This window comes from Nematolebias whitei, chromosome 10 (genome assembly GCF_014905685.2).
Source record: "Nematolebias whitei isolate Nwh7 chromosome 10, NemWhi1, whole genome shotgun sequence".
In the NCBI taxonomy this organism is placed as follows: Eukaryota; Metazoa; Chordata; class Actinopteri; order Cyprinodontiformes; family Rivulidae; genus Nematolebias; species Nematolebias whitei.
In genome coordinates, this window is record NC_056507.1 from 9088078 (window position 1) to 9110716 (window position 22639).

The 22639-nt window shown below is 41.4% G+C and overlaps 2 protein-coding genes across 2 annotated transcripts in view; one reads left to right on the forward strand and one right to left on the reverse strand.

The window, feature by feature from the left end:
* c10h11orf49 (chromosome 10 C11orf49 homolog) overlaps positions 1 to 1201 on the reverse strand; it is a 7541-nt gene extending 6340 nt beyond the window's left edge. The window contains exon 1 of the mRNA XM_037683110.1: positions 1191 to 1201. Within this exon, the coding sequence (XP_037539038.1) occupies positions 1191 to 1201 (11 nt within the window). The remainder of the gene's footprint in view (positions 1 to 1190) is intronic.
* A 965-nt stretch (positions 1202 to 2166) lies between these two features.
* ckap5 (cytoskeleton associated protein 5) overlaps positions 2167 to 22639 on the forward strand; it is a 34703-nt gene continuing 14230 nt past the window's right edge. Inside the window, exons 1-21 of the mRNA XM_037683296.1 lie at positions 2167 to 2278; positions 8931 to 9029; positions 10956 to 11149; positions 12502 to 12708; positions 13458 to 13629; positions 13716 to 13845; positions 13932 to 14032; positions 14227 to 14340; positions 15106 to 15210; positions 15369 to 15458; positions 16127 to 16420; positions 16493 to 16657; positions 16738 to 16830; positions 18054 to 18164; positions 18256 to 18348; positions 20251 to 20436; positions 20510 to 20604; positions 20691 to 20874; positions 20961 to 21127; positions 21866 to 22040; positions 22524 to 22637. Of these exons, the coding sequence (XP_037539224.1) occupies positions 8973 to 9029; positions 10956 to 11149; positions 12502 to 12708; positions 13458 to 13629; positions 13716 to 13845; positions 13932 to 14032; positions 14227 to 14340; positions 15106 to 15210; positions 15369 to 15458; positions 16127 to 16420; positions 16493 to 16657; positions 16738 to 16830; positions 18054 to 18164; positions 18256 to 18348; positions 20251 to 20436; positions 20510 to 20604; positions 20691 to 20874; positions 20961 to 21127; positions 21866 to 22040; positions 22524 to 22637 (2847 nt within the window). The 5' untranslated portion in view covers positions 2167 to 2278; positions 8931 to 8972. The remainder of the gene's footprint in view (positions 2279 to 8930; positions 9030 to 10955; positions 11150 to 12501; positions 12709 to 13457; positions 13630 to 13715; positions 13846 to 13931; positions 14033 to 14226; positions 14341 to 15105; positions 15211 to 15368; positions 15459 to 16126; positions 16421 to 16492; positions 16658 to 16737; positions 16831 to 18053; positions 18165 to 18255; positions 18349 to 20250; positions 20437 to 20509; positions 20605 to 20690; positions 20875 to 20960; positions 21128 to 21865; positions 22041 to 22523; positions 22638 to 22639) is intronic.

The following is a 22639-nucleotide window of genomic DNA, read 5'->3' on the forward strand; positions in this document are numbered from 1 at the left end:
AGATAGATAGATAGATAGATAGATAGATAGATAGATAGATAGATAGATAGATATCGATCGATCGATCGATCGATCAATAGATAGATAGATCGATCGATCGATAGATCAATAGATCGATCTCTGGACGTGTCCAAACCACTGTCCCTCTCGACATGTCCAGACCATGACTGGCCTCTCTAACTTTATCCCCCATTTGTTCAACCTGTGCTGTAACTCTGATTTCATTCCTAATCCTATCCGTCCATCCAAATAACCTTGTAGCAGGGAGACAGTAATACGTTTCATTAACATCCACTGCAAAGCACTTCTGTTTGAAATCAGTCAGACCTATATTGCACAATTACAACTAGTCCAAAATGCTGCAGCTCAATTTTTAACCAGTACAGGCAAAAAAGAGCATATTATACCAGTTTTGGCCTCCCTGCACTGTTTCCCGGTTCACTTTTGAATTCAGCTCAAAACCTTTCTGTATGATTTTAAATCTCTGAACAGCTCTGCCCCCTCTTATCTCACTGATCTGCTGCAGCCATATGTCCCACAGCACTCTTTGAGGTCAACAGATCAGATGCTCCTTTTGGAACCAGGAACACGTCAAGCTCAGAGGTGACAGGGCAGGTCTGTTGCAGGTTTAAGATTGTGGAATGACTTACCACTACAAAGGCAGGCTCCCTCTCTCACTGTTTTTAAGTCTTGCTTAAAAACTCACTTTTATTCCCTGACTTTTGACACAGTGTGATTTGTTTTTAGCCTGTCTGTATTCTACAATGTTAGCCATTTAGTTATCTTTTTCCATTTGGATCTATGTATTTTTTGCTGTGTGCTTTGCTTGTTTGTTTGTGTTGTACAGCACTTTGGTTGACCTTGTTGCTGTTTTAAGGTCTCTCTTGTAAATGAGCCCTCGAGGCTCAATGGGATTAATCTGTCTAAATAAAGGTTGAAGGAAAAAAGTACTTTATAAATAAAGTGGTATGGTATCCATCCTTGTTACTCAACTTTAACATCTTCATTTTTGCTACTTCAAGTTCTGATCCTGTCTTTTTATCCATGTCTCTGTCTCCAGACCATATACAGTAGGTCTCCGCACTCTTTTAAACTTTTCCTTTGACCGTTGCCACGCTTTTGTTGCAAATCACTCCTGAAACTTTTCTCCATCCATTCCATCCTGCTTGGACTCTTTTTCACCTCTTTACCACATCCCCATTTTTCTAGACAGTGGACCCCAAGTCCTTGAAGTCCTGCACCTTGCTAACCTGTTCTCCTTGTATCCTCACTGTTCCACCTGTCTCCATGTCATTCACACATGCTCTGTATGGCTGACTTCCTTTCTTCCTCTTTCAAGTGCATACCTCCACCTCTGTAAGTTCTCTTCCACCTGTTCCCTGCTCTCACCACATTTAAGTGTCATCTGCAAACACCAAGGGGATTTCTACCTGATCTCATCTGTTAGTAGGTCCATCTCCAGATCAAACAAGAAGGGGCTCAGAGATATGTGATTCCATTAAAAAAAATAGCACGTGGCCATCAAAATAATGTGTATGGGTTATGTTTGAAATGACCATTGTTGGCAGATAAACTTGCATAGCGAAAAGGAGCGCATTATTTAATTTCAGCCAATCAAAACTCTGTACAGAACGAGCAATATTACTCGAGTCCAATCAGCAAAGGAAATTTACAAATTAGGGGCGGAGCATATTTCAAAAATAGCCAATCAATGACTATGTAGCGACAAACAGGAAAACTCATCTGACAAATCGCCAATGGGGAAAATGTAAAAGCCTACAGAGTAAATCCAGATTCCAGACTCCCGTGGGTTTTAGTTTTATATATTTATTTGTGCTTCTTCTTAGGATTAGAGTGCATGTAAAAAACAAATGTAACCGGGGTGATTTTCCGGTTTCCGCCCTCCTCTGTCTCTCCGCCCTTGGAGTTGTTTGAAACGGTACAACAAGTTGAAAGTATTTAGCAATAACCAACCGGAAGTTTTTCTTCAAAATAAGAGTGCAGTACTTAAAAATTATTAAACTATATACCTAAATATTTAGGTTTTTATGGAGGTAATGGATTTATTATGTTGCAATGCTTTGACGTGACCTCTTTTGCTGCTTTCAGTGTGGCATGAGACGGTAAATCTCTCTTTTTTATTTTGTACCGGAAGTTGACGCGTGGCTTTGTGTTTGTGTCTCAGTTACATATATAAAACCGGCCAGTCTTCACCGCGGTGATATCATCGCATCTCAGAGTTGCCAGCTCACTTATTGTCTCCGGGCACAGCAAACAGGTATTTCATTCATGGGAAACAATTCTCTCGTTTTTGTAGCGGGTCTGGTTGAACCCAGAGTCCGTGTTGTGGGTGCCGGTGGGTCCGCGGAGTTGTCTGTCAGAAGTGCGTCGTCGGGCCTGGCTGTGTTGGCGCGGGTAGACTGTTAGCTTTGAGCAGCTAACGGTTACAGCCAGCGGCGGTATCACATTATAAACACTCTCTCCACCTCTTCTCTAACCACACGGTAATAATGGCTGCACATTTAAATTCAGTCTGAGGCGGTTTGAACGCGGAGGGAGCCGGCTAACTAACGTAGCAGCTGTTGTTGCTAGGCAGCTAGTTTTCATTCATCCTTTATTTATACAGGTTAGTCTCTGTTTAAAAGCAGCTAATTAAAACCAACTGAAGAGCTGGTTAAGACATTGACCTCAAACAGTTAGGCTTGATGGTTAGTAAGCGTCACAGGAGATGATTCAAGATGTAGTTGCGAACTGATCATGGCTTATTGTATTGTTGGGCTCGGTCTAATTCCTGGGTGCACACAGTGAATGGGCAGTTTGAAATGCGCAGAAAGCATCCAGCCGGCAGCCACACGTGCAAACAGGTCAAAATACACCGATTTATTGATTATTTTGTGCTTGCATACTGCTCAAGTCACAGTCTAGTAAAGTATATTTTCCCTAAACAATCAGAAAATGCTGCAGCTCTTATTGAAATTTGTAAGTATTCATGCAAATGCAGATTAACAATATTTGGTCTTTAATGCAGACTGAACTCCTTTATCTCCCGTGTTGTTTGTTTGCTTGTTTGTTTGTTTTTTTGTCCTCACGTGAATTGTCTCCCTGACTGTTGCCAAAATATTTAAGTTATCTCTTAATTTCCACACACGCAGCAGGCCTTGGTGGAAGAACTTTAATATTATTGCAGGTTCTTTACTGATTGGATGTAGTGTACACATTGTTTTTGGAGCAGCTGGAGGTAAACCTTTATACTCTGGTAAAACAGACAATCCTGATCCAACTTTAACACGGGCGTGTCCAAATCTGGAGCCGCTGTCGAGCCACTATCCTGCTTTTTTTTTTAAAGACTGTTCTCTGTTTTCACACTCCTGACTTCAGATTCAGTACCGACTGATTAACAGGCTTCTACAGGACTCTGAAGACCTGCTAAAGAGCAGGGAAACAACAAAAATATGCAGGCTAGTGGCCTTCCAGGATTAGAATTGGACATCACTGGACTAAAACATGCAGAATAGTGGCCCGCCAGAACCAGAATTGGACACCATGAGGCTGAAATGATGAGGGTGGAAGTAGGTGTGGGTGCTTCTCCTTTCCCACCCACATTTTGATGTTGTCTGTCCGTGGGGTGGAACAGACGACCTGCTCGCAGACTCGCCTTCTAACCTCTGGGCCACTTCTCCCTAACCCTTTTTCTTAGGCAGATAGATGTCATTATTGACAGAAGTGGAGTTGTTCACCATAATTCTACAACTCTGTGCAAAAAGCATGCGTGGACAGAAAGGACATCTTCGTTCCTGAAAGAGTGGCTGCTGGCCTGCAGATGAGTGTAGACCGCAATGTCCTGGACATCATCAGGCCAGGCCCAGGACTCTGCAGTCTACACTCATTTGCAGGCCAGCGGTCATTCTTTCAGCGATGAAGATGTGCACATCCTTGATCGAGGGGAACACTGATTTGAGAGATGAGTAAAGGAAGCCATTTTCATGAAGATAACTCGTCCATCGTTTAAATGGGGGCGGAGGCCTCCGTCTTCAACTGTTACCCTCTTACAATGCTGTTATTGCAAGTATCGCTCAGCCCTCTGTGAACAGCAATCAGCCATCAAGGCACTAACAACCAATTGTTAGGCTGGTGGTCCTCCTTTTACATGTGAATAGCTAGTTCTGTCTGTCAGCAGCAAGCTGGTTGATCCATCTGTGAGAAAGTGCTATTTAGAAGACGGAGTTTGTTACAGCTCCTCAAACTGAAGCCCTTTTGAATAAAATACAAAATGTTTAAACGAAGAGGAATCTGTCCAGAGGGCCTGACTTAATGGACTTTTCTACCTGGATTATTGAGCATGCATCAGGGATGCTGGTAATTTGATTTTAAACTTCAGCGTTTTAACATTTCCAAAGGCCATGATCATTTATTTTTTATTTTTAAGTAGGTCAGATTTTTAGAGACGTTTCCTCCTGCTGCAAACCATTATGTCTCCTCCTGAACAGACGGCTGATTCTTTGCCGCCGTGTTTGATTGTGTTTTTGTCCTGCGTCGTCTCTTGTTGCTCCTCCTGTCTTCTCTTCAGTAAAACATTTAGACTTCTAAAAGATAAGAATTGGACTCTGTCAGTTTTCTTTAAAATGTTTTTAAAGTTTTGAGCATACTGTTGTCTTTAAACCTTTTTAATATGTTTGAAAGGCTGGATTTTCCATGTTTGTGATGCTTTTAAACAGTGTTATAATGTTTGACAAGATTTGTTAAATTGTTTAATTTTGTCTGTAAACAGTCAGGTCATAAGGACTCTGCAGATTTCATTTAGTCTGGAAGCACTGATTTACCAGGCTGGCTGTGAACTTGAGATTTTCAGTCCATTTGTTGGACAGTTTGGATCGATGTGAAATTTGACTCTTTAATGTGTTTCAGTCTCTCATCCCTGAGCTTTTAGATAACTGTTGTTCTTTCACTGAATTCTTTGGAGTCTCTCATCAAACAGAAGAGAAATCATGATTTTTGTATGGTGAGGGACTTTACTGCTTCATTTCCTTCTGCAGTCAGAACTTAAAACTTATTCGGCCGATAACCGATGCCGATACAGATATTTTATGTACTTTTCTTTGTCGGAACATATTCCTCTTATTTAGGCGTATTTGCTACAATAATTGTGCAACAGCTGTAAGAGCTGGTGACATACATTCAGTAACAGCCATATGATATGCATAGTGCTTTAAGTTATATTAAATGAAAAGTGTTAAATGTTATTTATGGGCATTAGTCACCTGCAATGCTGTCTCACTTGTGTGGGCTTATTCCAGGTTCCTATAGCTGCAGTGTGGGATCCGCTGCACTCCTGTGCATGAAGGACAGCCTTTTTAAGTTCAAAGTTTTTGTCTATCCATTGTGTCATAAGACTAATCATTAGTGGTGTAACGGTACGTTAAAATCACATTTCAGTTCAGTTAATTTTCTGTACAAAAATGGACAAAATAAAGACTTGCAAAATGTTTATTTTGAAAATATGCCAAGTAAACCAGTTCAGTCATTACAGACTTCTTGGTTGAAGGTGATCTGGTGGATGAAGAAGACTCAGCTCTATGTCGTTGACATCCTCAGACTGCAAACAGCACAAAGAGATAAAGAAAATTGAGTTAATAAGATTATAATTTTAAATTAAAGTTAATTAGATCACAATAATACAATAACAATACCTCTTCTTGCACGGTCATCTTTGTTGAATATTATCTCTTGCTCATCGTCATCAGGGCAGGGCTTTAAATCTGGGCTCCAAGCCTTGTTGACGGTATCAGTTTTAGCTTTTTTATAAAGTGCTGCTACAACTTTTTGGCTGAAGTGATGGGATGTTGTAGCGGTGCTCAATAACTTTAAAGCCGGCGCATCCTCAACAGAATACGGACGTAGATCCAGAGCTTTATAAACTCCTACAGCTTGTGTTTTTGCTTTGGACCGATCTGGTTGTTTAAATGCTGCTATCGGTCTTTGCACAAAGCTGCTTTTCTTCCTTGTAGTAGAGATGCTCGCATTCGGATGATGTCGTTTCAAGTGCGTTGACAAGTTACATGTTTCCTGCTGCAGATCCAATCTCTGTGAAATGACGTCGACACACAGCTTTGAATTTGTCGCCTTGTCTTTTAACAAGAAAGCCATAACGTTCCCAAACAGGAGACCACAACGAGATGCTAGGCTGCTAATGCTACGCGTGCTGCAAGACTATGCAACAATTAAAAGCGCCGTGCTGAAACACGCTTAGGAACTTTAGTTCCGCAGCACATAATCTCTCGTTAATAAAATTTAATGAGTGAAAAAATAACCGAAACGGTTCGCACGTGGACCGAACCGAGCACACCGTACCAAAACAGTTTAATGCACCCACATGTACCGTTACTAATTAGGAATGCACAATATATTTACCGTACATGGTAGAAACGATAGACTTTTAGCCTATGATGGAGATCTGTATTCTACCGGTTAACTGCAGTGATGCTGTATCTGATGTAAAATCAGAGTTGTCAGATTTAATCGTTACATTTTTTTTTTTGTTGAAAACTGCGTAAGTGGTGTTAGTCTTTTCTTTGAGAGCGAAGTAGCGAAGCTACAAGCTAACTACGGCCGGCTTGCCGTAGTATTGCCGTATTCGGACGCATTTGCAAAATGCTTTGTTCTGTCGAAAGTGAAAGTAAGCGTTGGTCAGATAGAGAAACCTCTCTGATCTGTGAAAAGAACGCTGTGTTGTGTGATTTTTACTGCGAGATCCTCTGGTCAAAGCCACAGAGGAAACTGGTCGCCATTTTGTGTCAGCTCTCCTTAAAGCGGAAGGAGATGCCCACTAGAGGGTTGGAGGTTTAAGTGTGTTCAGTGTGCACTTGCTGCTCTGTTGCTGTTCATTTCTTAAGTGAGAATACTGGAAACAGCATATTCTTTTGTTTAAAACATATGGCTAAAACTACATTTGATATATTTTGCACTACAAGAAAGAAGCCTAATACTTTATTTATTTATTATTTCAAAACTCTCTGGACCTAGTAGTGGAATTTTCTTAATTGAGATTATTTTGTGGTATAGCAGTTTTCAAAATAAATGATGGCAAAAGGGCACCCTATGCTTTTTAAAAAAGTTCCTATTGCAAGTTTTATACAAAAAACATATTGTGATATGTATTGTTATCGCCACCCTTCACAATACATATTATGATATGAATTTTATGCCAAATCGCACATCCCTACTACTAATCATGCTAACGGGGCTAACACGTAGTCTAAATGTCTGTGGTAAAACTCTCCCAAGCCATATCAGCTATTCTCAATGATGTCGGAAATGACTGCTTGTAACATGGGTAACGTTACGTCGGAAAAGTATCTCCAACTGGGGACAATGTAGCGAGGCTCAACGTAGTCCATAAATCTTTGCAATCTGACATCCTCACCAACGAAAAATAAAACTTCCACACCGCCGACATTTTGAATTTTCCTCTCTGCCGTGAGATCGGGTAAGTGCACGTGACGTCATCACATGCTGCCGCTGCAACGTCATCGCATTGTGCTGCCGCTGCAGGCAAAAACAGCGCCTTTTATATCATTGAGTTATTTTAATGGAATGGCCGATGTCCAAGAGCGTGCGCAGGTGAGGGGCTGGGTTTGTATTCAGAGGTAGGAGGGGGCGTGTGCAGTTGGAGGCGCAGACGGGAGAAAAGGATTTTCAAGCCTTGTATTCAGTGGTTGTGATGGAGGCATTTTAACCATCTTATATTGAAAAACTCGATGCATCGAGTATATTCGATATATCGTCCAGCCCTATCTTAAAAAAACTGTTGATGATGTGAAACATTGCATGTTATTAAAGTTGAAAATGAAGACGACAGGTTTAATTTTTAGTTTTTCATTGCCACAAACTGTGTCACACTAACGCTGATAATTGAACTGAACACTGTTCCAGACACATTAACCAAACTGTAAACTGCATTAATGGACTGTACCCTTCCTCTCTGTTGTCATCCTGGATACTGGCACCATGTTGTTTATCTGGCTTGAACAGGCTGTCGCTGCTTTGCTGAATGTAGCTTAAAACATGAATGGATTGGAAAAAAGAACTGAGGGGAATTTTAAGTGAGTAGTTGATCCAACATCTTTCTCTTTGTCCTCCTGCTCCACCAAACCTTGGGCCGAGGTGTATTCTCGTTCGGAACCGGTCCTCTGGTGGGAGGATAGCTTCTCCTTGCAGGAAAAATTAAAATAAAAACTCTGTTGTTTGTGTAAACAAAGTAAACACAAGCAAACATTATTAAGAATGTTGCTTTTACCTGCTGTAGCATTGCTTAATGGATACTGATTACCACCGGAGTAGAAAGCCCGACATCATCCTCGTCAGTTCTGGTCCGCTCAGCGATCGGTGTGAAGCCGTTGGACGAAGCGGTCGTATCCAAAATCTGGCTTTAAAGTTTTTTGTTGTTAGCTGGGCTTTCAGCTCAGAGGATAGAACTTACTGACCGCAGTCCCAGGCAGTGCACATGCCCCTTAGGTGAATGTATAAAAATTCACAGCACCAACTAATGACCTGGCATGGCATCTACAGCGGATTTGGGGATTCATGTAAATGCCAACTGTGCCCCGTGTCAACACGGATATTTTCCTCAAATCAACATCCAAAAAAAAACTGTTTGCCCCCGCCATGTAAATGGGGCCTAAGTTCTGTCTGGTATCAGGGGAAAGCTGGTGTCTTGTCAATGTTTCAAAGCAAATGAGTCTGGTCCCATGACACTACATTTAAATGAAGTTCATATCTGGAGATGGCCTAAGGACCCCCACCTGACGACCCACAGTGGGGCCCTGAGCCCAACTTTGGGATCCATTGTTATGAAGTGGGGTTGAAGTGTTTTCAGTTAAAATGCAGAAGTTAACTGTGGGGTAATAATAATTTTATTTATTTATTTTTTCCAGCAGAACAAGTTTTTGGGGAAGGCCAGTCCCCAACCCGACGCCATGGGGGACGACAGTGAGTGGATGAAGCTTCCCATCGACCAGAAATGTGAACATAAGGTGACTAATATCTGTTGTTTATTAGAAATACTCGGCTGATTATATTATGTTCCTATGATTTGGACTCCATACTCAAAACACGTTCAGCTGCTGAAGTAAATATCCTCCATCAAAAAAAAGATGCTAAATAAAGACTTCTTGTCTGTTTAAACTTTAAAGTGCATGAAAATGAGCTGCGGACCTAATCGGACTCGAGACATCAGTCTGATTAGCTCTTCTCAGACGTGATTACTCTGTTTGGATCCTTGCAGGATTTTACATTCAGGATTATACTAATCCAGCTCCAGGAGAGCTCTGTAATCTGACATTGGGCTTATCATGAACGGTCCCACATGGTGTCACAGCTCCCTGATTTCTCATTTTTATTTTAATAAAAAAAAATTGGAAACAGTCTTGCAGTGTATAAAATGCCTCCTACAATAAAATGTGGTGCCATATTTATTTATGTATTTGTTCAAATCTATGAAGTCTGAAGCATTTGATTTTCTTCTCATGTTTGAATCGTTAAAAGCTTCTGGTGCTGTTAGCTTCCAGTAAAGCTCAAAACAATCAGCTGATTTGTGACTCCAGGAAGCCTTGATGGCTTTAAAGATGGAAGTAAACCGTCTCTGCTCTGATGATGAACTACAGAAACCACAGCAGGAAATGCTTAGAAACTGAAGTCTGTTTCTCAGAATTAATCACTTATTTATGAGAAAACTGGCTCAGTTGTCTCAACATAAAGGGTCAAGATTTATTCATTTTGACTAAAACTCGCTTGTTTCTTGTTAAATTAGTTTACAAAACAATAGATTACATGTTCTAATACAGGCAGCTGATTTACATTAACACAATAATTCTTTTAATTTTCTTATAATTACGGCTGTGCAATGCCAGGTTTGTGTCTACACTTCACATTAAGCTTTCAAATGTCACAAAAACTGTGAAATGAGAAGGAAAAAGATCCATGCATTCAGTTTCTTTAGCTGCTTCTCCTCTCTGTCGCATGGTGCCCATCTCCAGCAGTCAGTGTGTGAGAGGCAGGGGACACCTGGACAGGTGTCAGTCCATCACGGGGCTCATTTACCGGTTGTTGTTGTTGTTGTTGCTGCTGCTGCCCCCCCCTTTCTGCAGGACTTGCCACAGTGAACAAACTCATGAAGGATTTAAAAATCGTTCGACACCAGATGCTCTTCCTGACAGAACCTGGGCTCAAACCTGCGGCCTCAGGGTTACGAGATCGCAGTGCTGAACACTGAGCTGCTGCAGCCCCAATCACAGGGCTGAGTATAAAATGATTTATCGTTGCCACTCTTCATTGCGAGCGTGATCTTCTTCAGTCCTGTCTGAATGAGGCACACTTGTGCGTTCCTTGGCCCAGCCTCGGGTGGAACGTGTTGTGGCGTCTTTGTGGCGTTTTAAAGTAAAGATGGCTGAAGGAGGAGAGAAGCAGCAGCGTTACAAACTGTATCTCCCAGAGCTGCAACTGTTGAACAAGTAGGAGACAGAAAATTATGAAGAAAAGACACAAATTTTCACTTGGACTGAACTACCTGTGATATTTGGACACAAACTTGCATGTTGGCATGTAGCCGTCTGTTCCCATGGCAGCCTGGGTGATGTGCTTCAAACACTGAAAAAGATGGCCCTTCTGGTGAAACCTGAATGTTGTTGCAGTGAAACTGGAGCAGAGGGATGTTTGCTCTGCAGACTTCTGTCAGTGAATCTCTACAAAAGGCCTGTTTGATCCGTGCATCTTCAAACCACAGCTTTAACTTTCCTCTGGCTGTGCAGCTGCTCCTGAAAAACGTTTCCTCACTGCTCGAGCGAGGTTTAATTCATCAGAAACTCCGTGATCGTGTTTGTTTGGAGCAGAGGCATGTTTTTATTTTATAGGAAGATCACCAATTGTCCAACTTTGTGCTCATCGTCCTGTGTCTCGTTCAGGTGTGGAAAGCCCGACTGAACGGTTATGAAGAAGCTCTGAAGTTGTTCCAGAGGATCCAGGATGAGAAGAGTCCTGAGTGGGGGAAGTTCCTGGGACTGATAAAGAAGTTTGTCACCGAATCGAACGCTGTGGCTCAGCTCAAAGGCCTGGAAGCTGCTCTGGTCTTCATCGAGAATGCACACGTGGCTGGAAAGTAAGTTCTAGTAACAGCGGGAGGTTTTTAAAAACAAAAACAGCCTTTGAGGTTTTTTTAGACTACAGACCATCGGTGCATGAAACAGCCTCATTAGTAAGGGATGAATAATGAATTCGTTGCTGATTTTCTCCAGTTTGGATTGTTTATGAACATTCAGACACAAACTTAAAAACAGATTATGACTCACTCAAAGGCATCAATGGTTTGGTCGTGTTTGTAGGTCTGTTTTGGATTCAACCCTATTCAAGATGGCTGCCACAGCTGATTCATCTTGGCAAAAACAAAAAAAAGGCTTTATGGAAGTCAGATTTACAGATGCTGAGCTAAAGTTTGGTGTGGTTGTAGTTGAGAGTTGTTCACAATGCATAATCTGAGTGCTAACAGGATTTAATTATTTAAATGTTTGCCTAAAGCAGCTTGGAGTTTCTGAGGTGTTGAACACTTGTTTTAAAAGTTTGGTGGACTTTGTCGTCGTAATCTGCAGGTTTGTGCTGTAAAGAATGCAGGAATCGACTCTGAATTTATGAAAACATAATCTTAAATTACTCTGATCTGTTTCAGGGCAAAAGGTACCGTTCATTAAAAGTTTTTATCGTGATTACAGCAGATAGATCGTGGGTATCTGAAGATGGCTGCCTGGGTTTCAGGTTCACGTATCAGAAGCTCATGGTGGTTTGTTTCCCTGCTGGATGCCTTGTCTTCCTGCAGCGTTACCAGGCGACTGAATGAATGAACCTCACTGACATGGTGCAGAATCTGGCACCAGAACTAAACCAGTCTCCAGCTCTTCGGTCTGTTTTTGTCTTCTGCACATGCTCAGTGTGTTCCTGCTGGCTGTGGGTATGGATGTCCAAATGATGACAATCTTTCTGAGCTTTAGGCTCTGAGTTCACAGATTCATTCTGGTGCTGCTTCAGAGCTCCTCCGCAGTCTTACAGGCTGAAAAATGTAGTTGTTGACTTAGTTTGGGGAAAAGGAAACTGAATCTGGAAAAATGTTTGTTTTTAGACTTGAACGAAAAGATAAAAATCAAATCATCTACATTTAAATGTGAATCTTTAATGTGCATGAAATGTATAAATCAGTGTGTATAAAAATAAGCAATATTATCATTTATCTTTTAGTTTTAAGATGAATAAAAACCGTCTGAAATCAGATCATATGGCGTCTAAAGCAAAAACATTTATTTTGAATCAGGAAATAAACCAGATGTCGAACTCTTGAACCTGTGGTTGTGACTTATAAACTGATAAAAACATTATCTAAGGAAGCCAGAAGATTGCAGATTGAAATGTGTCTGGATTCAGAGGTTCTGTGGTTCTGATGGGCCGGGTCTCCCTCTGCTGCAGGACGGCGGGGGAGGTGGTGTCAGGCGTTGTGACCAAAGTGTTCAACCAGCCGAAGGCCCGAGCCAAAGAGCTGGGCACGGATATCTGCCTGACTTATGTGGAGATTGAGAAGGCCGAGGTGGTCCAGGACGAGCTGCTGAAAGGACTGGACAACAAGAATCCAAAGATCGTGGTGGCCTGCATCGAGACGCTCCGGAAGGCCCTCAGGTCGGTTCTGTGGTCCGGGTTTCTGCTTCCTCTTCATTTGTTCTTGGTGGAAATCAGAGTCTGTAGACAGATTAGCACTCACCGCTGTGTTTCTGCTGAACTGGGTCAGATTTATTTAATCTGATCCAGTATCCAATCCAGATTGTTTGTGATCATTTAAATATTTCAATCATTTTTACATTTATTTTTGTTTTATTCTGAAGAAATAAAACAATCAAATTCACTTCTGTTTCTCTGAAAACAAAACCCAAAAAGGTAAATAAAATAAAAAAGAAGGTAAAACCAGCTTTCATTTTTAACGTTTTATTTTTGGTATTTAGAATAAAGATTTTAGTTTAATCACAACTCTTGGGGGAATAAATTTAAAATGTAACTTAAAATTTTTAATATCGTTTCAGATCAAACTGTCAAATGTGGAGAGAAGCAGACTAAAACTGATTTATTGCTTTTATTAAGAATCATCAGTTTTTAAATTTAATACACGAGTTGTTAAATGGAGGTTTACTGAAGTTGAGCAGTTTGTTTTGTTAAAAGAAACATAAATAAAAAGAATCATTATGCAGCAGAAAAGCTCAGCTGTGCGTTTAATATTTAGAGCAACAACTTCAACTTGAATTAAACTACTTTCACATTTCCAACATTTTTAAACCCTAACCTGATGATTCATTAAGAACCGCAGCAGTTTTCTGGGTTCTTTTCTTTAGAAGAGAATTGACTCGTTTCCACTCTCCGTGGTTTGGTTCCTGCAGTGAGTTCGGGTCTAAAATCGTGACGTTGAAGCCGGTGGTGAAAGTTTTACCCAAACAGTTCGAGTCCAGAGAGAAAGCTGTGAGAGACGAGGCCAAGCTGCTCGCTGTGGAGATCTACAAATGGATCCGAGACGCTCTGAGACCTTCGCTGCAGAACATTACGTCTGTACAGGTGAGAGCAGCAGCAGCAGCATCATCATCATCACACAGGGACGAAGAGTTCCAGGTTTTTAAATTAAATGGGTTAAATCTCTGCAGCTCAAAGAACTCGAGGAGGAGTGGACAAAGCTGCCTTCATCTCTTCCAAAGCAGACCAGGTTCCTGCGCTCCCAGCAGGACCTGAGGGCAAAGTTTGAGCAGCAACAAGCACAAGGAGAACAGTCCGATGGTGGGTGTGGTACCGGTCCAGATCTACTGCTCTTACTGCGTTCCTTTGGTACCGCAGAGTCATGCTTTGTTCTGCTCTTCCTCCAGGAGAGGATGAGGAGGAAACGGTAGCAGCTGTGGATCCGTATGATCTGTTGGAACCTGTAGAAATTCTGTCTAAGCTCCCCAAAGACTTCTACGATAAGATTGTAGGTTTACCTGAACATGCAAATCATTGAAAAGGCTTTAAAATGTTGTTTATTCTATTACTGACGCGTGAATGTTGTCGTGATAAAATCACAAAGTCACAGGTCCAGGAGTTTAAAACCTCCCACAAACACCCGTCTCTGAAAAAAGCTGAAAAAGATGCAAGTTTTACTTCCTGTGCGTTTTATCTCTGCAGGAAGCAAAAAAGTGGCAGGAGAGAAAAGAAGCTCTAGAAGCTGTCGAGGTTCTGATCAAGAACCCCAAACTGGAGAACGGAGACTACGGAGACCTGGTCAGAGCCCTGAAGAAGGTAAATCTGTCCAAACACCCATTTGGTATTTTTTTCTGAACTGAAGAGAAAGCAGCGCTGAGTGGTTAAATATTCTCAACTTGTACTTCCTGTCTCTGTCATATCGTCTTTTAAATGAACTGAGGTTTTTTTCAACTGAGTTATGTGGGAAAGTCATGAACAGGCAGTATCTTACCTGTTGTCAATGGGTAATTCTGACTGGATTGATGAGGTGATGGCTAGTCCGACTAAAGCTGTCGTGTTCAAATGATCCTCGTCTCCAGGATTTGATTCTACTTTCATACAAACTGTTCTATACTTTACACTAGTCAGTGTCGCATTAACGACATTCTTCAGTTATTTGAGCACAAATGGCTGCAGCAGTGACGAGTAACACCTCCTGTACACATGGGGGCACGTCCTGCAGGAAAATCTAAACATGACCTTGAAATGTAAAATAGGTGGAAAGGTTGTTTTGAACTGCAAGATCCACTTTGGAAGCGAGTCAGCTCAGACCACACTGACCAACTGTTAGCTTGTCAGAGTTAAACTATCTACAACAGGGAAGATATTTTTATATTCTAACACAAAGCAACCCATTTTAAAGTTCCGCTATCGTTTTAGACTCAATTTCATGTTCTGAAGCTGATCTGATCCATCAGGCTGGAAGGGTCTGACACCGTTACCACTCTGAGCAGGTTCTGACCAATCTGACCAATGGATCCCAGTCTGCCTGCCATCTGGATGGAGTAAAACGATTGTCTGAGGGTTCTGTTCTGGTTTCAGGTCGTGGGGAAAGATGCCAATGTGATGCTGGTGTCGATGGCGGCCAAATGTCTGACCGGGCTGGCCTCGGGTCTCAGGAAGAAGTTTGGATCGTACGCAGGACAGGTGAGAGCATTTATACCCGAGGAGCCGGTTAGGAGTTTATTCTGGGTTACAGCAGATTCACATCAGGTTTTAAACTCCACAAAGTTGATCCCGGACCCAAATCTAAACAGAACAGAACCAGTTACCGGACCACTTCCCTCACAGAACTGTCTTTTTAGGTGGTTCCAACTATTCTTGAGAAGTTTAAGGAGAAGAAGCTGCAGGTGGTCCAGGCCCTGCAGGAGGCCATCGATGCCATTTTTCTTACTGTAAGTACATATTTATTTATTTATTCTGTAGTCGTGTCAGAATTCCAAAAATATTACTAATAAATTAATGTATTAATAAGAATTGAAACTAAAATCCACAAATGAGGCTGAAGTAACAGATAATTATTCAAATTCACTTTGTGTAAAAACAAATTAAAACTTGTTTTGAATGTTCTGATTTAATTTCTTTTTATGTTCTCGTCGTCTCTGATGTTATGAGAGGAAAGATTTTCCTCTAAAGTGATTTATGTAAATTGTCTTTACAAGTTTAAACTTACAAAAGACAAGTTACTTTGGTTTTCTCTAAAAGTTTAAATACAAGTTGTGTTTATGTTGGGAAAATGAAGAATAAGGATTTTGATTTTTTTTTTAATATATATATAATTATTTCTAACATAAAGCCTTAAACAGTTTTTTTGTGATTTTATTTTATTTTTTTAATAATTGAGCTTTATGTCTTGAAACGGCTCAATTTATTGTCATTAACTGTTAAAAATATAAATTTACTGGATAAGTTACTGATTTAACCGTCGTCTTGTTTGGTTTATTGCACTTCCTGTTTGTAATCTGATAAGTGTTATTTGTGGAGCACTCTCCTGCCTCTGCAACTCCTAACGCACGTCATCTGCCCTCCTAATTGAACTTTGATGGACCGTTTTGTTTCTCAGACGACTCTCCAGAACCTCTCGGAGGACATCCTGGCTGTGATGGACAATAAGAACCCTTCCATTAAGCAGCAGGCCTCACTGTTCCTGGCCCGTTCCTTCAGACACTGCACTCAGGCCACGCTGCCAAAGAGCCTCCTGAAGCCTTTTTGTGCTGCTCTCATCAAGCAAGTGAACGACTCGGCCCCGGAGGTCAGAGACGCTGCGTTCGAAGCTCTGGGGACGGCCATGAAGGTGGTGGGAGAGAAAGCTGTGAACCCTTTCCTGTCCGACTTGGACAAACTCAAACTGGACAAGGTGAGATAAGCAGTGGGAGCTCTGGAGAGGTCGTTTCTTCAACTGCTAACCTCTGGTGTTCGTCTCTAACAGATAAAGGAGTGTTCTGAAAAGGTGGAGCTCCCCGGAGGCAAGAAAAGTGCTGCAGGAGGAGGAGGAGCGGAGAAGAAGCCTGCAGCTAAAGCTCCTCCTGCTGCTGAGCCTCCTTCCAGATCTTCTGCTCCACCCAAGAAGACCCAAAGTGCTGCAGCCAGCAAGGTACCATCTAACTCGAACCTGCTGAGGTCTATCAAACAGAACCTGGTGGTTCTTTAATTCTCTGGCTCTGTTTCCTGCAGCTGTCAGCCGGGCCGCCTAAGAAAGGCAAAGCAGCTGGAGGGAAAACCAAGAAAACCTCAGACAGCAGAGAGGTCGCAGAGACTGAACTCTCTGTAAGTAAAATATTCTGAACAAACCGGGCTGTTGATTCAGCTCAAGGTCCAAATGATAAAACATACGTGTTTTTAAAACAAGAGCCGTGTGTTGTCTTCATGGAGCTCTACAGTGAACCCAACAACGAGCTCATAAACCGGCTGCTTATTTCTGGAAAACAAACGTGAAAGGAGAATTTTCTAAATTAACTTCGTTTGGCCTCATTCTCACAATAAAATCATTTGCATCATTATTATTAAAATATTTACTGAACCAATGGCCACAAAACAGATTTAAAAGGATTCAAGTAACAAACGGAAATAAAAAATGTATTTAAAGTTTAAAATAAACATTAAGTGTCGTCTACAAACAGAAAGGAGATCTAACAAAGCTGTCTGTCTGAAACAGGAAGTAGTTGCAAGTCTTTTTATTAGTTAAATTATTCCTAACATGACTGGTAACTCTAGGTGAAAGTGAGTGTGGAGGGTCGTTTGTCTGTGCCCTGTGATGGACTGGAGACCTGTCCAGGGTGTCCCCCACCTCTCGTACAGTGATGGCTGGACATGGGCACCAGTGGGTCACCCGAAAAGGAAGAAGCGTATAAAGATGATGGATGGATGGATGGATGGATGGATGAATGAAAGGGCAAATCTAAAGGAAAGATGAGAAACACTGTAGAGTTGGTGCTTTTGTCAATTTACATGACAGATCTTCTTGCAGCTGAGATGGAACTGCAGAGATGTGAAATTAATAATAATCCAATGAGCTTGTTTAAACAAACTGTTCAGAGGGAAGCCGTTCAATAAAGATATCTTGGGTCCATCTCGGAGAGAAATGGAGTTAAACTCGGACATGCTAACCGCTGATCTGAGCGTGGCAGGGACAACCTTCTAAAACAATTTCAATTCACCGTTATTTCAGCTGAGCTGTTGGGATTTGACCTGAGGCTGAAGGAACAGCTGCTGGAGCTTTAAACCTCAAAATGATCTGTTTAAATCTGAAGCTAAAACGTAAACTGGTGTCCTGATGCATGCTCAGTAATCCAGGTAGAGGTTGTAAACTGGTGTTTCTATGACGTGAAAATAGATGGTGGTGTTCTGTCAGTGCGAACTCACAGCAGGAAGTTTGTTGTAAACGGTTTAATTAATTAATTGGTCTCCTCCACCTGTGATCTGAAGCATCCTCATTGTGTGTGTGTATGTGTGTGGTTGTAACTGATCAATGATTTGTGGTGGCGTTTCAGCCCGAGGCGTGCGAGGACCTGGCAGCCGGCGTACTTCCTGCTTCCTGTCTGCAGCAGCTGGACTCGGCCAACTGGAAGGAGAGACTGGCCAGCATGGAGGAGTTCCAGAGGGTGAAGACAGCAGTTGTACTGACTAAAACCTAAAATCTGTTGATGGCAGTTCTGTAGAAGATGAACGTTTGGGTCCATTTTGTGTTTGCAGGCCGTGGAGACGATGGATAAAGCTGTGATGCCCTGCCAGGCTTTAGTCAGGATGTTGGCCAAGAAACCAGGCTGGAAAGAGACGAACTTTCAGGTAAAAACACCAAAGATAAAACTGCCTCCAGAGAAATAAAAGTAAGGTTTTCAATTAGTTTTAATCTTATCGTTAGCATTTCACAGGTCTGGATTAGAATAAAAATTAAACACGACCTGGAGAAGTACCATAATTTTTGTACTATAACCAGCCGTGTTACAAGCACTGTTCAGAAAAAACATTTACTGTACGCATTTGTGTACGTTACCGGTACGTATTTAATTAAACGTTTAAAAAATGTATTTGTGTAAATATCTTGTTACAGTGTTGGACAAGCATGGCCTATATATGTACAATTATTATTATTATTATTATTATTATTATTATTATTATTATTATTATTGTGAGCATGCCTCATATTCGGGTGCACTAAATAGTCTGGAAATTATGTTTGTTTCCAGATGTTTAAAAAAAAAAAATTATATATATAATTGCATTAAAAAAAGAAACGGTTGAAATGAGTAGAATGTTTATTTTATTTTGTTTATTTTATTTTGTTTTGCATTATTACGTAATGAACATTACGATGGAGTCTTAGGGCCACGCTAAGAAAAAAAATTAAAAGCCATAAAATTATGAGAATAAAGTTGTACGAGACTTTATTTTATTTTTTATTTTATTAATTTATTTATTTTTACAGTTCGTTTATTTTTTCCATGAGTCGGATCCACAATGCAACCTGTCAATCAATCCAGTAGGCGTGTCGGCAAATGACCAGTCCGAAGCTAAATGCTCCTTACCTGCAGAGCTGCGCTGCAGCCCATCAGAGCGTACCACCTTACTGTAAGCAGGTTCAAAGTCCTGATGCTGATCATAATCTGATGCTGATCTGCTAACAAATTAACTATCTCCTTATTTGTAAAAAACAGTTCCAAAGTATAAATGGACTGCACTTATCTAGCACTTTTCTATCTTATCCAGATACTCAAAGCGCTTTACAACACGATCTGTGTCCTCATTTACCCATTCATGCAGCGATCTACTAGATCTCCACAAAGCTAATTGAACAAATCATTCTAAAGAGACTAATCAGTGCTGAGATCACATTCACACACTGATGGGACACACATCAGAGGCAATGATGGGTTCAGTGTCTTGCCCAGGGACACTTTGGCATGTGACTGCTGGTGGATTCAAACCCCCAACTCTTTTATTGGAAGACGACTGCTCTAACCACTCAGCCACAGCTGCCCAATCAAGTATAACTTGACAAGATGCTCAACTTTCTTCATTTGAACACAGTTCAGTTAAACTGTGGTCAACCCTGTTTTATTGGGAGTTCGGATAATTTTACGACTCATTTAGCTTTGAATTGGTCATTTCCTGACACGCCTACTAGATTGATTGACAGGTCGGGTCATGGATCCGGCTCATGTTGGGGGGGGGGGGGGGGAAAGAGAGCTGCAAAAAGACTTTTATGATTTTATTCTCGTAATATTATGGCTTTTAATTTTTATTACATTTGTTTTGCGTGGCGATGTAATTTTTTTTTTTTTTTCTTAGCATAACCCTAAAGCTCTGTCGCATGAACATAACTACAAAGTCTTGTTGAAATAATTAATTAAAAATTCCCAGAAATTAAAATGATAAATATTTTCTTGTTGGACATTTTTTGTCCGTCGTGTGCGGTCGGTCGGTTGGACACATCCCTGGTAATTTAAAAGAACATGACTCTAAATATTTCTCGTAAGGTTACAGGGAACAAATCTAAGCTGCTGCACAAAGTTTGTAAATTATAGAAATTTCCTGAAGGTTAAATCTGTTTCAAAACGAGGAATGAGCAGAAACCCCAGCATTCAGCTGAAGACACGTCCATTTGTCCTTACATGTTTGTGACTCATTGATGCTGTAGGGAAGATCTGTGGTGACCTCTGACCTTTGGGATCATGCGACCCTGTGCAGGTGATGCAGATGAAGCTTCACATCGTGGCTCTTGTCGCTCGGCGGGGACAGTTCTCCAAGACGTCGGCCTTGGTGGTTTTGGACGGTTTGGTGGATAAGATCGGAGACGTGAAATGTGGCGGAAACGCTAAAGAAGGTCTGACGGCGATCGGAGAGGCGTGCTCGCTGCCGTGGACAGCAGAACAGGTGGAGTAACCCCTCAGCTCCGAGAACACCGACGCTGCTGATGGTTTGCAACATGAATGATATTTGTGTTCAGGTCGTCTCCATGGCGTTCGCTCAGAAGAACCCCAAGAACCAGGCCGAGGCGCTCAACTGGCTGGCCAATGCCATGAAGGAGTTTGGATTCACCGGGTAATTCCCCACTTTTATTTTGACGTTTTTGGTTTCGTTTTGGGAAAGTAGTTGTCATGAATTAAACTGACGTCTTCGCTCTGCAGCATCAACGTGAAAGGATTCATCAACAACGTGAAGACTGCTCTGGGAGCAACGAATCCGGCCGTTCGCACCGCCGCCATCGCCCTGCTGGGAGTCATGTACCTGTACATGGGAGCGCCGCTCCGCATGTTCTTCGAAGACGAGAAGCCGGCTCTCCTCTCACAGATCGATGCCGAGTTTGAAAAGGTCTGACTGCCGGGGACAATCACGAGATTTAATGTTTAAAATAAATCTGAAGACCTGGAAAGTGAAGATTTCTTTCTCCCCTGTAGATGCAGGGTCAGTCTCCTTCAGCTCCAACCAGGTTCACCAAGAAGGCGGCGGCAGCCGCAGAGGAAGAGGGGGATGAAGGAGAAGAGCAGGACGAAGACGGAGGAGGAGGAGGAGGAGGAGGAGGAAGGCAGGACATCATGGACTTACTGCCGCGAACTGACATCAGGTTAAAAACTTTTATTTTTTACTTTTTAATAGTGTTGTTGTTTTTTTTGTATTCATTCTGAAATCTCATATTTTTCTCATCGTTTTGAATTATATTTTACATTTTTTATTAAATGAGAACAAAAACGCTGGATTTTAAAATCCAGAGAAACAAATAGTTTGAATGCTCACTCAGATTTTACCCGTGTTCATTTTTGTTTTGTGCAGACTTTCACCTATTTTAGCTGTTCTTAGGTCAAAACATTCGGCTCGTTCAGGAGATGGGTGCTGTGACTTTTGAATACTTTTAAAAATATTTAACTTTTATTTATAAATGTTTGCCCCGTAGGACGGCATTGAAATTTTTTCCAAGTCCTTAAAAAAAAAAAAAAAAAAAAACCCTAATGGAATCAGTTTGCTGAAACTGATTTTAGAAACAGTATTTTTGATGCAGCTTTTAGCTGCTGTTCTGCAGCTTTTAGCTCGCTCTTTGCTACGTTTTAGATTTAGCTCAGTTTTAGCTTCAACAAATTTCCTCTGCATTAAATGTTTTCACAGAAAATTTTAATGTCAAGTTTTATTTAATTACAAAGTTGACACCCCCTTAAAAAAATCTTTGCTGATTTTATTTTCCTTCATTTCTTGTGGCTTTGGCTTGTTTGACCTTCAATGTGAACTTCCTGTTGGAAGTTTCCTGATCCTCTCTGGTTTGTGTGAACTTGGTTCAGTTTGAAATGCTGTCTCTTCGCTGTCCCCTCAGTGATAAGATCTCGTCCAGCCTGGTGTCTAAAATCGAGGACAAGAACTGGAAGATCAGGAAGGAGGGTCTGGATGAAGCTGCTGCCATCATCTCCGAGGCCAAATTCATCACGGCCAACATCGGAGAGCTTCCTCTGGCTTTGAAAGGACGACTTGGCGACTCCAATAAGATCCTGGTGAGACGTGGAGCGGCAAGAACACTCTCGACGAGACGTTTCATTTTTCTTTATACTACTGACATCTGTCAAACATAACTTTTTGTTTGGATGGAACTACTTTTAAAAAAAAAACAGTCAAAGCTCTTAGTTGCACATTTCACATAATTTTTCCTTCTGATTTTATCTTGTTATAATTTATTTTCACTCATTGAAAGAACGTTGAGGCCTGTCTGGGTGAATGTCTCAGGGGTCTTCAATTAAAACTCTGAAACATCTCTTTATTTTACTTGCAGATTTATTTCACCAAACGGATATAACGGTTTATTATATAGAACACAATATATTTATTTCCTTCGTAGCAACTGCTTTCTGTTTCCTGCAACAAACAAACTTTAAATAACGTTCAGACAAATGTTTAGTTGTTGCATGGAGCCGCTGAGTTCCAGCACAGATTTAACCAACAAAGTTTCTCTTCCACAACTTGACATGTTCTCCCTGCAGGTCCAACAGACTCTGAGTATTCTGCAGCAGCTGGCCACAGCCATGGGACCTGGACTCAAGCAGCACGTCAGAGCTCTGGGTTTCCCCATCATCACAGTTCTGGGAGACAGCAAGGT